Raw genomic sequence first — 13,609 nt, forward strand, 5'->3', positions numbered from 1 at the left:
AGGGGGAAGTCGACAAGTTTGTCTGTATGCATCAACTCCACTGGAAAAATATGCACACATGACAGTTCATGTTGAATTAAAAGAATGGAAACGAATTAGCAATCGAACAGCAAAAAAAGGTTGCGGGGTACCAACCTACACTCCAACTAACTGTAAGTGAGTCTGAATGTGATAATCCACAGGAGGTGATCAAGCTGTGACAGAAAAAAGTAAGTCCAGAGGGGGACAAAAATATGAAGCATATGGCGGAAAGAAGGTAAATATATTCCATCTCAGAAACAATTGAAAAATCTAATTTCTGGAGCCCATGGAATATGCCATTTAGGTGTGGAAGAAACATTGAGACAATTACACACTTGGTCCTTTCATGAGACAAATTGTTAAATTGTTGTGTTTGCAAAGGGTATAATGGTATGCATACATCTGAACCTCCCCAGGGCACTCACGGTCCGGCCAGACGTGACAGCTCTGGGGTCAGATGTTTTTTGATGGATTTCACTGACGTGATAAAACCAGTGTCAGGATACAGATATTTGCTGTTAATAGTGGATTCCTTTTCAGGATGGCCAGAGGCATATTCATGCAAATCTAAAACAGTAAATATCATGGTAAAACATTTGATTAATCACATACCATCACATGGGTTTCCTAGAAAAATTTGATCAGACAATGGAACCCATTTCAAAAACAAACATCTACAAGCGGTAGAAAAGGCATTGGGATTAAAACACATTTGGTTCAGTGTATTATCCCCAATCCCAAGGACAGATTGAGCGAATTAATATAAATATTAAAGAAAAATATAAATATTAAAGAAAATTGGCTAAAGCATTGGCCTCATCAAATTTTAATTGGTTACAAGCTCTTCCTGTTGCATTAATGAATATGCGAATGTCACTTAACTCAGCCAAAGGCTGGACTCTGTTTGAATGTCACACCAACAGACCTTTTCTGGCTCCAACAGCTACATTGGAAGGGACGCACGTTCCGGAACCTCCAGAACTCAAACAACTAATATTTACTAACTCCAAGCTAACAAAAAAACAATCAGATGCTCCTTCAAAAATAATTGATTGTGATTTAATGCACCACACACACACACACTTGTATATACACTGGGTGGGGTCACATTCACGGTTTAGGGGTAGAGTTCGCCAGTCGGCGAGCTGGCGGACTCAGTAACAGGGGTTAACTTTCACAAAGAACGCTGGGGTGACGACCGGGGCCTTCCCCCGCTGGGCCTGGGGTTCGGGGGTGTCGGCCGCCCTCCGGTGCCCCCATCTCCCCCTTCTGCCCCCGGTGTCCCGTCCCTCCACATGGCGGGGGGTGGGGTGGGCGCGGCTGCCCTCTCCGCTCCGCTGTCCGGCCCCTCTTCGGCGCCGGTGCCTGGGTGCGGGTGGTCCCCGGGGGCTGGGGGTCGGGGGTTGGGGGGCTGCCGGTTGGTCGGGGTGGGGTCGGGGGGGGCGGCTTTGTTGGAGGGGGTGGTGGTGGGGGTTGCGGGGTGGGGGGTGCTGGGGGTGGGGGTGTCTGGGGGATTGGGGACCTGTGGGCGGCTGGGGCTGGGTTGGGGTGGGTGGGGGGCGGGGGTCGTGGGGGTGCGGGGGTTGGGGGCCGGTGGGGTGCCTGGCGGGCCTGCAGTGCCCCGTCCTGCTGCGTTGGGTCGGGGGCGCGGGCCGTGTTGGGGTGGGGGGCGCTCCTGCTCCTGGGTTTGCTCTCCGGCCGGTGGCCCTGGCGGGGCCCGGGGGTCGTCCTTTGGCGCTGCCGCGGCCTGGGGGGCCCTGAGGTGTTGCGCTTGCTCTGTTCCGGCGGGGGTTTGACGGCTCCCCTCTTTGGTGGAGATTTTTATGCATGCCAGATCCACCACACCAGCATCTACCGAAACTCAGACACAATCTGTTTCCTCCTCAGGTCATTGAATCGGTGGAGGCTGGTGTCTGTGGATCTCACTCGGCTTCGTCTGTCTTTCCTTCCTTTTCTCGGTCTCTCCTTCGGTCTCTTGAGGCCTCCCTGATTTTATGTTTTTTGGATTTGTTGGGGTCTGGATGTTTCTTGGGTTGGGGAGGAGTTCTGGTGGGTGGTGTCTGGTCGGTGCTGGATTTCACCTTTCTTGGTTTTCTTTGGTCCCCTCGGGTCTCCTGACGGCGGTGTTCGGTTTAGGTGAACGGTATGAGATTTTTTCTAATAGGTTTTTGGTGATCTAACAAATACACGCACGCATGCACGCACGCACACACGCACAAACACATTCTCACCCACACACACAAAAAAAAAATAATAATAATAAAAATAAAATAAAAAATAAAGAGCAATGATGATGACATTTCCGAATGAACAATACTGAGCTCTTTATAGAAAATAAATAAATAAATAAATAAATAATAATAATAATAATAATTGATTGTGAATATGTATGGTTAAAAGTGATTTAACGAAAATGATCTGAGCCCAGGTGGACTGGACCCCACAAGGTAATGGAGAGGACATCTCCTTCAGTTCGCCTGCACGGAAAAGGGGACACGTGGTTCCACATCTCATCTACACAACCCGCCAGATCCGCCCCAGGCTCAGCGATCCCACCACCCGATGACGACCGGAAAACCCAGGCTCAGCGATCCCACCACCCGACCGGAAAACCACGTCTACTGATCCAGTGTCCAGCTGCCCCTATTGCGGATATCATTCAATAAAGAACATCATCTCGAGATGGCTTCAAAGTGGGAACGAATCTCCATCTGCTGCTGCATCGCGACACTCTTTCTCATATTAACTTTTATGCCAATCTGGTATCTCTGGAAGCCCTTCAGTACAACTTTGAACATAACCACAACACATCATATTAAGCAAAGTATTGATTCTCCACAAACTCCCTGGCACCTCATTCGAAAGGGGGACATCTCTTAACTCTTTGACCGCCATAAACGTTATAAAACGTTTAGTAAAAACCTACGGAGGGGCGCCGAGGATGTTAAAAGACGTTCACTATGTTTTTTTGGTTTTTTTTGGAAACGGGTGGAGGAAAGCCTTGGGCAGCTGTGTATCAAGTATCAAGCAGATCTAGTTAGTTTAATGACTCGTTTTGGCCCCTAGATGGCAGCGATGACTTTCTTTGCACAAGGTTGGGTGGGCCGCTCACCGTGGGCGTCAGTATAAGACGTGAGGCGGAGCTAGAGTGTTGAGGGGACAATGGCTGATGAAGCAACAATGGCGACCGGTTGCAAGCAGCTCACGCTTGAGCATTTTTTTCAAAGACGGAAAGCATCGATCAATACTAAAAAGCGCATTGATGTCGACGATGATGATGACTCAAAGTTGGAAGCCTTGACGCGACCGTTATGATCACGTAGTAAGCCTCACCGGCTAGCGCTGCTAACGCCGGAAAACGCGCAGCACAACCGACCGGGTACTTCTGCACAAGCGGACATTCGATCGGGCGATGGAGAGTAGTCGAAAAGCATCGACCAATGCACATTGATGATGATGATGATGGTGAATCCCGAGGTTGACGCCACAGTTGGACGCGGCCTTTATTCTCACGTCATAAAGCCTCACCGGCTAGCGCTGCTAACGCCGGAGCTGCACAAGCGGACATTCGATCGGACAATGAAGAGTACTCCGAGTCCAATGCATATTCATCGGAGGAGCGGGTACAGTCTGATCACGGAGAAGACACTGGTTCTGGACTACGATGCCACCATGAATGGAGTGGATAAGATGGATCAGAACATCTCTTACCACCCAGTATAGCAACTGAAGGACACGAGGAAGCCAGACGTAACACCACCGTAACGTAACCATAGCATGATCCTGATATTAGACTTTATGGCAACACACACTGCAGTATATACTTGCTATTCCCCGGAAAAAACGGCCTGCAAGAAAGTGTAGCTTCTGCACGCGAAGAGGCAATCGAAAAACTGTCGTTGAAACATCCAACATAATTGTAAATAGTACCACAGTTGCACACATTTGTAAATAGTTTAGTCAAATTGTTACACTGTTGAATGTAAATAAACATATTTTGCTATCAAAAAACACTTTTTCATTCTTGGTGGTAGTGTTTTATAGAAGTAAAGCACTATTTAGGTGTTTGTGGCATCATTCATGGACAAAAAGAAGTGTAAAATTCACTAGCGTGCATGAAATAATATCGTTTCACTAAAAACTTGATTTCTCCGTATTTTGGTCCAAAACAAGCGCATTTGGGTGAAACTAACCATTTTCTATTGTTGATTACTAAAGAACGGAATAAGGTAGAAACAAACTTTTTTTTCTGATAAAAGACGAAAGTTCAATCTTTCATTTGGTAGTATGTGTGTTTCCATAGTCCAAACAGAACATTTTCTGTGGACCTTGAAACATCAGTCAAAATGCTTAAATCGGCTGGCACTGACAGCATCCCTTTTCTGAAAACGTCTGGCAGTCAAAGAGTTAACTATCAACATGTGATACACATATGCTTATTCCACTGAAAATTATTTAAATGAATCACATTGTTCTTTAATGCTACATAACTGCTAAACAACTTTCTCTCACCGATAAAGGGATGTTTCATTGTTGCCTGCTTTTGCTTCTTATGCTAATGATAATGTCCAATCTTGCCCCACAACCCTTGCTTAATGTTGCGCCAGCCGTCTGCGACCATGACGCCGCTAATACCTTTTTCTCTGAAATGTTTATCTGCTTGTGTCGGACTCTTTTGAGTCCGAATGAGGGAATGTCGACAGTCTTCTGCCCAGATTTAATTATAACTGTTTGATTTTAGTTATAACTGTTTGATTTTTAGTTATAACTGCTTTAATTTCCTCAGCAAAGCTTGATGAGTGTAATAATGTGATGGAATGTTTGAAGATTCTTCCTTCCTTTTCACACGCAATTAGCCATCTGTTTGGGGGAACAAAATGTGTTAAAAAGGATTCCTTTGTAAAGTTTTATTTGCTCCAAGGTGCCAGTTTGTCTGAGACCTACTATATTTCCACATCAATCGGCCATCTGTCAATGTGTATTGAGTGCTGTCTATCTTGGGAGAGGGTCTAGGGGTGGGGCTTAAGGGCAGCACTGGTGAGAAAGGAGAAAGGGCAGAGGGGAGGGGTTTGGGGGGACCGCTATGCTGAAAGTATAAGACGACTGCAAGTGGGAGGGATCGAGCACACTGGCAAGGGGAACTGCAGCGTTTTGTCTGTAACTTGTCTGTGTCCAGAAATTTCTGTAAAATAAATCCTTCGAAGGACCTGTGCACCGATCTCCAGTCTGTATTCAGAAATTCAACATAATAGGACGAACACGCGGAAAACTTAAGGAGCGTTTACTAACACACTCTTCTGGGGGGGACGGGAACGTTGCTGGGATTCGCCAACCTGATTGACAACCATATTACTACAAGCAAGCAACACTGGACAATACACACATGATGCATTAGTAAAAGTGGCACGGTGGATGCCAACTACGGTGCAAGGTCAAGCACAGAATGTATTAATTTGGGAAAAACAAGTGCAGTTTCGAGAAAGTGTAAACAACTCCACTGATGAGGTATTGCAAAATATGACTGATTGGATGAATTGGACTGCGTGTTCATTGCAATACATACATGCCAAAGTACAAAAAAATCGATTTAAATAATTCCGAAAGTATCATTCTCTGGCTGCCTCTAGGATGTCTACCTGTGGACATGGAACAATCAAACTTATCGGTTAACCAATTTCCCTGATGCCACAGCTCTCACCTTGATCCAGTTGGAGGTGTTGAATGACAACCGTTTGGGTATTGTTAGAGTAGACAATATTAAGTATTGTACTCTTTGCGTGTTCAATTAACTGAATGGTGAGATTCTGGTGAAGAAGTCCCTTTGCAAAGGTAAATAATTATCAGAAGCTTCTGAGGACAAAAAGCTGATGACACTGAAGCCGTGTTCTATCAGGTTGTCTGTCTCGTCCCCCGTGGGGCATCAATACTTATTCAGAAAAGTGGGAGACTAGAAGTCTCCTCCCATCAGCCCACAACACACCCGGCCACAACTCAGTATAAACAAGAGAATCCCCCTTCTCCTTCCATCAGCAAGTTCAGCAAGTTCCCATAGCTATAAATCAGATTAGAGAAAAACAATCATACATCAGCCTGTCTCTTTCGGAAGAGACAGGCACCAGACACACACTCCCTTATTTTCTCAGGAGTGTGAGACACATAAGAATGCTATTCATTGAGCCATACTGAGTTAACTAAATCCAAAAAGGCTAAAATATAAATTGAAACTGAAAAACAATGTTAATAACTTAACAGTATCTCCTTGGAGAAGTACAGTTGCGCACTGAGCGACTAAGGTGCTAAAACAGATGGTGAAAGACCACCGTCATAACATTACTAAATTAATGACAGTGGTAGCCAGGGAACAGGTACTTGCAGTGGCAAAGACGGTGGAACAATCATCGGCGTCGCACAGGTATGATATATTCACAGGATTATCACCCTTTGTACGAAAGGTAACGACTCCTCCATTGATTGTATTTATTGTGGTATTATGTGCGATATCTTTACTCAATGTATGTACTTGCTTCTATGTAAAACAGGTCAAACGCGCCATGGATGACAAATTAACTAGAACACTTTTGGAATAAGGGGACGATATTTTGTAATAACATGGATGGATAATATCTATGGGAAACAAACACTTTCCATACTGGTCAATTATGGGAGGGTCATCAAACGACAAAACTATAACAGGGGTATGGGTCTATAATGAACCCATTTTTGATTTGGACAAATGTGCTAGGACCAATGCGTTATCTGAAAATATTTTGAGGTTTCATGAGTCCAGGTGTTGGGTGGAATGAAGGGAAAATAACAATGGTTTGATATGTCCTCGTGCAATCTCTTATGTAAGGATATGTTGTTGTCCTGAACTGTTGTACGAATCCAGGTGCCCAACAATTTGTAAATAAAGGGCGGAATCAGCCTGGGAGTGAATACCTACAGCCTTCCCTGCTTCGCAAACATGTTTTCGAGAGTGTCTGGGAGAGGGCTTGGACAGCCCGGTTTCTCACGCTCACAACTTTTTGCTAACGAATAAAAGACGGAGCGGCACACGGTCCGGACGGAGTCCGCTGTGGAACACGTACGATTGCCCAGCCGTTGTTGCAGCTCGCTTCACCCGGACCGTAGGCTCCCCGGTCTAGTGTCAAGTTAAGCGCTGATGATGATCATATTATGCTGCTTAACGTTCTAGTGTATTGATTGCTGTTTGCGGGGAATAAAAGGTACAATCATTCGAGCAAAGCACAGGCATTGATGACTGTCTGCGGGGAATAAAACTTACAATTATTCTAGCACAGTATAAAAGTGTTTATTGCTGTTTGCGGGTAATAAAAGGCACAGTTATTCTAGCAAAGCATATTGTGATGTCTCCTCTCCTGATCTGAAGCCAGCCATTTATGCATTCATATATTCTATTGTGTGTGTGTGTGTGTGTTATGAATAAAGTTTTGATTGATTGATTGCTTGAAGGATATATCATATTCTATATATAACAAATGTAACTTTCAGGCACGATATGTGTGGTGCATTAACATGGCTTTGTGGCTACAAGATGCGGCTTCTACTTTTAAGCTTAGCACATAGAGTCAAGTTAACGTATTCAAATTGTATTTTGTTGTTGTTGTAAAACTCACTTCAAAGAGTTATTCACATTTGATCATATGTTATCAATTGAAAACGTATTGATGTGTGAAAACGTAGTATGCACTTAAGTTACAATAACATAATGGCTGGAATTATTTTACTGTGTACAGTAATGAGGACTGCATTTTGATACTTTTAACGCTATATAGTAGTCCTAGTGCTAAGCAAGGGAGAGTAAGAAGTGTACAAACCTGCTGTGTGTAGCACAAGTCGAGGCTCCTCGTAAACATCGTCCAGCTGTTGAAGATGTTGCTCGTTCTCTTCTTCTCCTCCAAAGAATTCCTCCTCGTACTTTGGTGCCGTTTTTGCAAACATTTTAGCACAATAATGCCAACAAAGTCACACTTGATCTCTTCTTGACGACGTGTTATGTGCTTCTCTTTGCGAGCAGCTAGCGAGCTAAGATGAGCTAAGCTAAGCTAAGTAGGGCGAGAAGCATCAACGCGCACCGAAACGAGTTCATTCACACGCTGAGATTTGATCAATGGTGTCGTAGTCCATCAAAGTAAGGATTAATGTCCTGTGTGGAGGTTGCAGTCGGTTCAGCACAGAATAAAAAATAATGATTTAGCGGAGGGCGTCTGGTTACGTGAAGAAACAAAAGTAGATGTGCGTCGGAAGTCAGGCAGGACACGCCCCCGCTGCGATATGATTGGCTGCTGGAGATTGTCGGCTTCAGAGCAAGCACTGTCATCAAGTCATCGACAGATGTCGCCATTTTTGCTGCAGTTAGAAAGACATAAAACTGCGAGGTCTCATTTCTCCCTTTTTCAGTCTGTTGTTCCCGATATGTAAAGTTTAAATTGGATTTATTGTGGTGAATGTGCAGATTAAAATTTTGCCATCAAGATGAACAAGCATTTTGAGGAACCGTAAACTGAACGTTTATTATCAGGGATGCGATTTAACCATCACATGTTATGAGTTTAATTTATTGCTCTAGTACTGGCATTAGCTAGTAGCAAACATTTGATGCAGTATCTGATATATTACTGATATATGCAATATTTGTACTTTTGGCCAGTTTTGTCATCTGTGGCTTTCACAAATTCCTGCTGCAAGGTTTGAATGCAACACTTACCTTCTAATAAAGGTTAGTGATGACACGCCATTGCACTTCGAGTCGAGCACACTTATCATATCTTACGCTCCCCTAATGCTCAGAAGTACAAATGTATTGCATTTGCATTGTACTGTTTGTTTACTTAATGTGGTCATTTTTAAACAAATCCAATCCACTTTATGCCAAAAGCACATTTTATAAACAAGTGTTTCCAAAGTGCTGCACATTGAGATCCAAATACACATGAAATCTAGTAAAAACCAACAATAACAAAAAACAGTCAATAAATTACTAAAATACAATAAGTAAAATAAAGGAATAAATACAATAAAAATATATTTAAACCCCCCCAAAAATAATAATAAAAATGAAATAATAATCAAATTAAATAAAATACCACGCGGACCACACAATTCATGCTGAACTAAAAGCCAAGGAATAAAAGTGGGTCTTAAGCCGAGACTTAAAACACTCCGAACGTGGCCAATACTGCACATCTGGCTTTGTGTGTCCCTGAAGGTATTTTCCACGCTAATTTGGGAAAATGGCAAGGTGGCTTTTTCTTCTATATTTTATTTCTATTTCATACACAAGGCAACTCAATGTGCTTCACATAAGCAAATACACAACATCTACAAACGTCAACAAACACAACCGTTAACGACATTCGGAAGCAAAGCAGAGAAAACAAAAGTAGCTTACAATATTACTAAAGCATACATTGGCGTTTAAACACATCAAAAGAAAACTTTAAAAACATTTCATATTCATAGTTTATAGTTTGAGTAGCTTTGAAAGCATTACGTTTACACTTTTAAGTAAAGCTGGAGTTGATTCTTCTTAAGTCTTCTGAAACCCTCATATCTATGAACGTAATGAACGTGAATACTTTTGACAGGGCCAGGCAGCTTTGAATAGTGTTTTGTCCTTAAAAAATAAAATCTCCACTTTAAAAAAACTGCATTGTATGTTTATTTGGATTATCTTTGATATTGACATTTGTTTGATGATTTTAATCATTCAAGTGGGCAAACTGTGCAATAAAAGTGAGAATTTGAGAGGAGGGCAAATATTTTTTCACTGCAAAAGATATCCGACATGATTTGAGGTCATTGTCGTAGCCGCTGACACTTGGAACTGGAGCAATGTTCAAGATAAACGCAATATTAACCTGAATGCCGTCTTTAGACGAGTGGAGGCACATACAACATATTGTTATTATTATTTTCAATCAATATGAAAAAGGTCGAGATCAGCGAAGGACGACACGAGAGGAGCTGGTTAATGATCTCCCTCAACAAAATGCAAACCCCCCCCCCATGTCATTCTTTCAATTGTTTTCTGATATTCTGTCTATCACTGTTAAAATAAAGTTGCCATAAAAATCAAAGACTTATTAATTTCTAAGTCTGAACATTTTTTAAATAAGCAGGATCACTTATTTCCTCCCTCTCTATTTTATTCAAAATCATTTACACTTTTACAGCACACCAGACTCACTCCCTTCATCTTTTTAAGCTTTAACTCTTTGACTGCCAGACGTTTTCAGAAAAGGGATGCCGTCAGTGCCAGCCGATTTAAGCATTTTGACTGATCTTTCAAGGTCCACAGAAAATGTTCTGTTTGGACTATGGAAACACACGTACTACCAAATGAAAGATTGGATTCATCTTTCATCAGAAAAAAAAAGTTTGTTTCTACCTTATTCCGTTCTTTAGTAATCAACAATAGAAAATGGTTAGTTTGACCCAATTTCGCCTGTTTTGGACCAAAATACGGAGAAATCAAGCTTTTAGTGAAACGATATTATTTCATGCATTCTAGTGAATTTGACACTTCTTTTTGTCCATGAATGATGCCACAAACACCTAAATAGTGCTTTACTTCTATAAAACACTACCACCAAGAATGAAAAAGTGTTTTTTGATAGCAAAATACGTTTATTTACATTCAACAGTGTAACAATTTGACTAAACTATTTACAAATGTGTGCAACTGTGGTACTATTTACAATTATGTTGGATGTTTCAACGACAGTTTTTCTTTGTGTAACACTGTCCTGCGTGCAAGGAGACGCAACCGCATTTGCACAACAGATTGCCTCTTCGCGTGCTCCACTTTCTTGCAGGCCGTTTTTTCCGGGGAATAGCAAGTATATACTGCAGTGTGTGTTGCCATCAAGTCTAATATCAGGATCATGCTACGGTTACGTTACGTCTCGCTTCCTCGTGTCCTTCAGTTGCTATACCGGGTGGTAGGAGATGTTCTGATCCATTTTATCCACTCCATTCATGGTGGCATCGTAGTCCAGAAACAGTGTCTTCTCCGTGATCAGACTGTACCCGCTCCTCCGATGAATATGCATTGGACTCGGGGTACTCTTCATTGTCCGATCGAATGTCCGCTTGTGCAGCTCCGGCGTTAGCAGCGCTAGCCGCGCTTAGCCGGTGAGGCTTACTACGTAATCATAGCAGTCGCGTCAAGGCTTCCAACTTTGGCGTCAAGCTCGGAGTCATCATCATCATCATCATCAATCTGCATTGGTCGATGCCAACTCTCCATCGCCCGATCGAATGTCCGATTGTGTAGAAGTACCCGGTCGGCTATTGTGCGCGTTTTGCGGCCTTAGCAGCGCTAGCCGCGCTTAGCCGGTGAGGCTTACTACGTGATCATAAACAGTCGCGCCAAGGCTTCCAACTTTGGCGTCAAGCTCGGAGTCATCATCATCGTCGACATCAATGCGCTTTTTAGTATTGATTGATGCTTTCCGTCTTTGAAAAAAATGCTCAAGCGTGAGCTGCTTGCAACCGGTTGCTTGGTAAAGCCACAATGGCTTGAACCAGCCATTGTCTCCTCAACACTCTAGCTCCGCCTCACGTCTTCTACTGACGCCCACGGTGGGCGGCCCATCCAACCTTGTGCAAAGAGAGTCATCGCTGCCCTCTAGGGGCCAAAACGAATCTTTTACTAATCAGATCTGCCTGATACTTTCAGCACAGCTGCCCAAGGCTTTCCTGCACCCGTTTTCGAAAAAGAAAAAAAAAACATAGGGGACGTCTTTTAACGTCCTCGGCGCCCTTCTCTAGGTTTATGCTAAACGTTTTATAACGTTTATGGCAGTCAAAGAGTTAAAGATCGCTGCTTTTCTCACCAGCACACTTGTGTGTCTCAACAAGCTTTTTACTAGAGAATCTTTTAGCACAAACACTGCAACTAAATGGTTTCTTCCCAGCATGTGTTCTTGAGTGGCTTTTTAAAGTTCCCTTTACAGAGAAGCTTTTACCACAGTCTGGGCAGGAAAAAGGTTTTTCTCCAGTGTGGGTTCTTGTGTGTACTGTTAAAGCGGACTTCTGAGAGAAGCTTTTGCTGCAGTCTGGGCAGGAAAAAGGTTTTTCTCCAGTGTGGGTTATTTTGTGTATTTTTAAATTTCCCTTGTCAGAGAAGCTTTGGCCACAGTCTGGGCAGGAAAAAGCTTTTTCTCCAGTGTGGGTTCTTGTGTGTACTGTTAAAGTGGACTTCTGAGAGAAGCTTTTGCTGCAGTCTGGGCAGGAAAAAGGTTTTTCTCCAGTGTGGGTTATTTTGTGTATTTTTAAATTTCCCTTGTGAGAGAAGCTTTTGCCACAGTCTGAGCAGGAAAAAGGTTTCTCTCCAGTGTGTATTATTTTGTGTATTGTTAAATGTCCCTTGTTAGAGAAGCTTTTGCCACAGTCTGGGCAGGCAAAAGCTTTTTCTCCAGTGTGGGTTATTTTGTGTTTTGTTAAAGTTCCCTTGTCAGAGAAGCTTTTGCCACAGTCTGGGCAGGAAAAAGGTTTTTCTCCAGTGTGGGTTCTTGTGTGTTTTGTTAAATCTGACTTTCGTGAGAAGTGTTTGCCACAGTCTGGGCAGGAAAAAGGTTTTTCTCCAGTGTGGGTTCTTGTGTGTACTGTTAAAGCGGACTTCTGAGAGAAGCTTTTGCTGCAGTCTGGGCAGGAAAAAGGTTTTTCTCCAGTGTGTGTTCTTTTGTGTATTTTTAAATTTCCCTTCAGAGAGAAGCTTTTGCCACAGTCTGGGCAGCTAAAAGCTTTTTCTCCAGTGTGGGTTATTTTGTGTACTGTTAAAGCGGACTTCTGAGAGAAGCTTTTGCTGCAGTCTGGGCAGGAAAAAGGTTTCTCTCCAGTGTGGGCGATTTTGTGATTTCTTAAAGTTCTCTTGTCAGAGAAGCTTTTGCCACAGTCTGGGCAGGAAAAAGGTTTCTCTCCAGTGTGTGTTATTTTGTGTATTGTTAAAGTTCTCTTGTCATAGAAGCTTTTGCCACAGTCTGAGCAGGAAAAAGGTTTCTCTCCAGTGTGTGTTATTTTGTGTATTGTTAAAGTTCTCTTGTCATAGAAGCTTTTGCCACAGTCTGAGCAGGAAAAAGGTTTTTCTCCTGTGTGTTTTCTCAGGTGAACTTTCAAATTTCCTTTTGAACTGAATGTTTTCGCACACTGAGAACATTTGCAGCGGTTGTTGTCAGCATGATCACCTTTAGCGTATTCATCATCGTCAGTGTCAGCAGACTGTGACCTTATGTCATCACTTTGTGCTGGTGATGGCGCCCATTGGTCTGCATCACCTTCTGTCTCCATGTGTTGAGGAGTTGAGCTGCTGCTTGGAGGCTCCGCCCCTCTGTCCTCCTCACTCTCACCCATGACTTCATCTTTACTCTTAAAAGGGGCAAAGTTCAGTGGTGTCTTGGTGACATCATCCTCAAACTCCTCCTCTTTGACGCAAAGGGGCTTTTCTTCCTCTTTGATGTAAGGATGCTCTTCTTCCTCCTGTTTCACATGAGGAGACTTCACCACCTGTTCCTCAGGACGAAGATATTTCTCACCAACGTCTGCGGGACACAAGAAGGCAAAC

General features: G+C 43.1%; 1 protein-coding gene across 1 annotated transcript; it reads right to left on the minus strand.

Annotated features, from left to right (window-relative positions):
- Positions 1-10,236: 10,236 nt before the first annotated feature.
- On the minus strand, positions 10,237-13,335 carry LOC147180324 (uncharacterized). Its single transcript, XM_086081328.1, has 2 exons — positions 13,110-13,335; positions 10,237-12,524 (listed from the first exon to the last, which is right to left on the minus strand). The coding sequence occupies exons 1-2, from the start codon at positions 13,333-13,335 to the stop codon at positions 11,860-11,862; spliced, it is 891 nt and encodes a 296-aa protein (XP_085937454.1). The 3' UTR covers positions 10,237-11,859.
- Positions 13,336-13,609: the final 274 nt, after the last annotated feature.

The sequence above is a fragment of the Leptonotus elevatus genome, chromosome 1, assembly GCF_054856555.1.
Source record: "Leptonotus elevatus isolate MCC_2025b chromosome 1, RoL_Lele_1.0, whole genome shotgun sequence".
Classification (NCBI taxonomy): domain Eukaryota; kingdom Metazoa; phylum Chordata; class Actinopteri; order Syngnathiformes; family Syngnathidae; genus Leptonotus; species Leptonotus elevatus.

Coding starts and splice junctions, on each gene's coding strand:
- LOC147180324 (XM_086081328.1), bottom strand. CDS start 13,335: ATGGAGACAGAAGGTGATGCAGACCAATGGGCGCCATCACCAGCACAA. Junction 12,525..13,109: donor ACCTTTTTCCTGCTCAGACT/GTGGCAAAAGCT, acceptor TTTCCTGCCCAG/ACTGTGGCAAAAGCTTCTCT.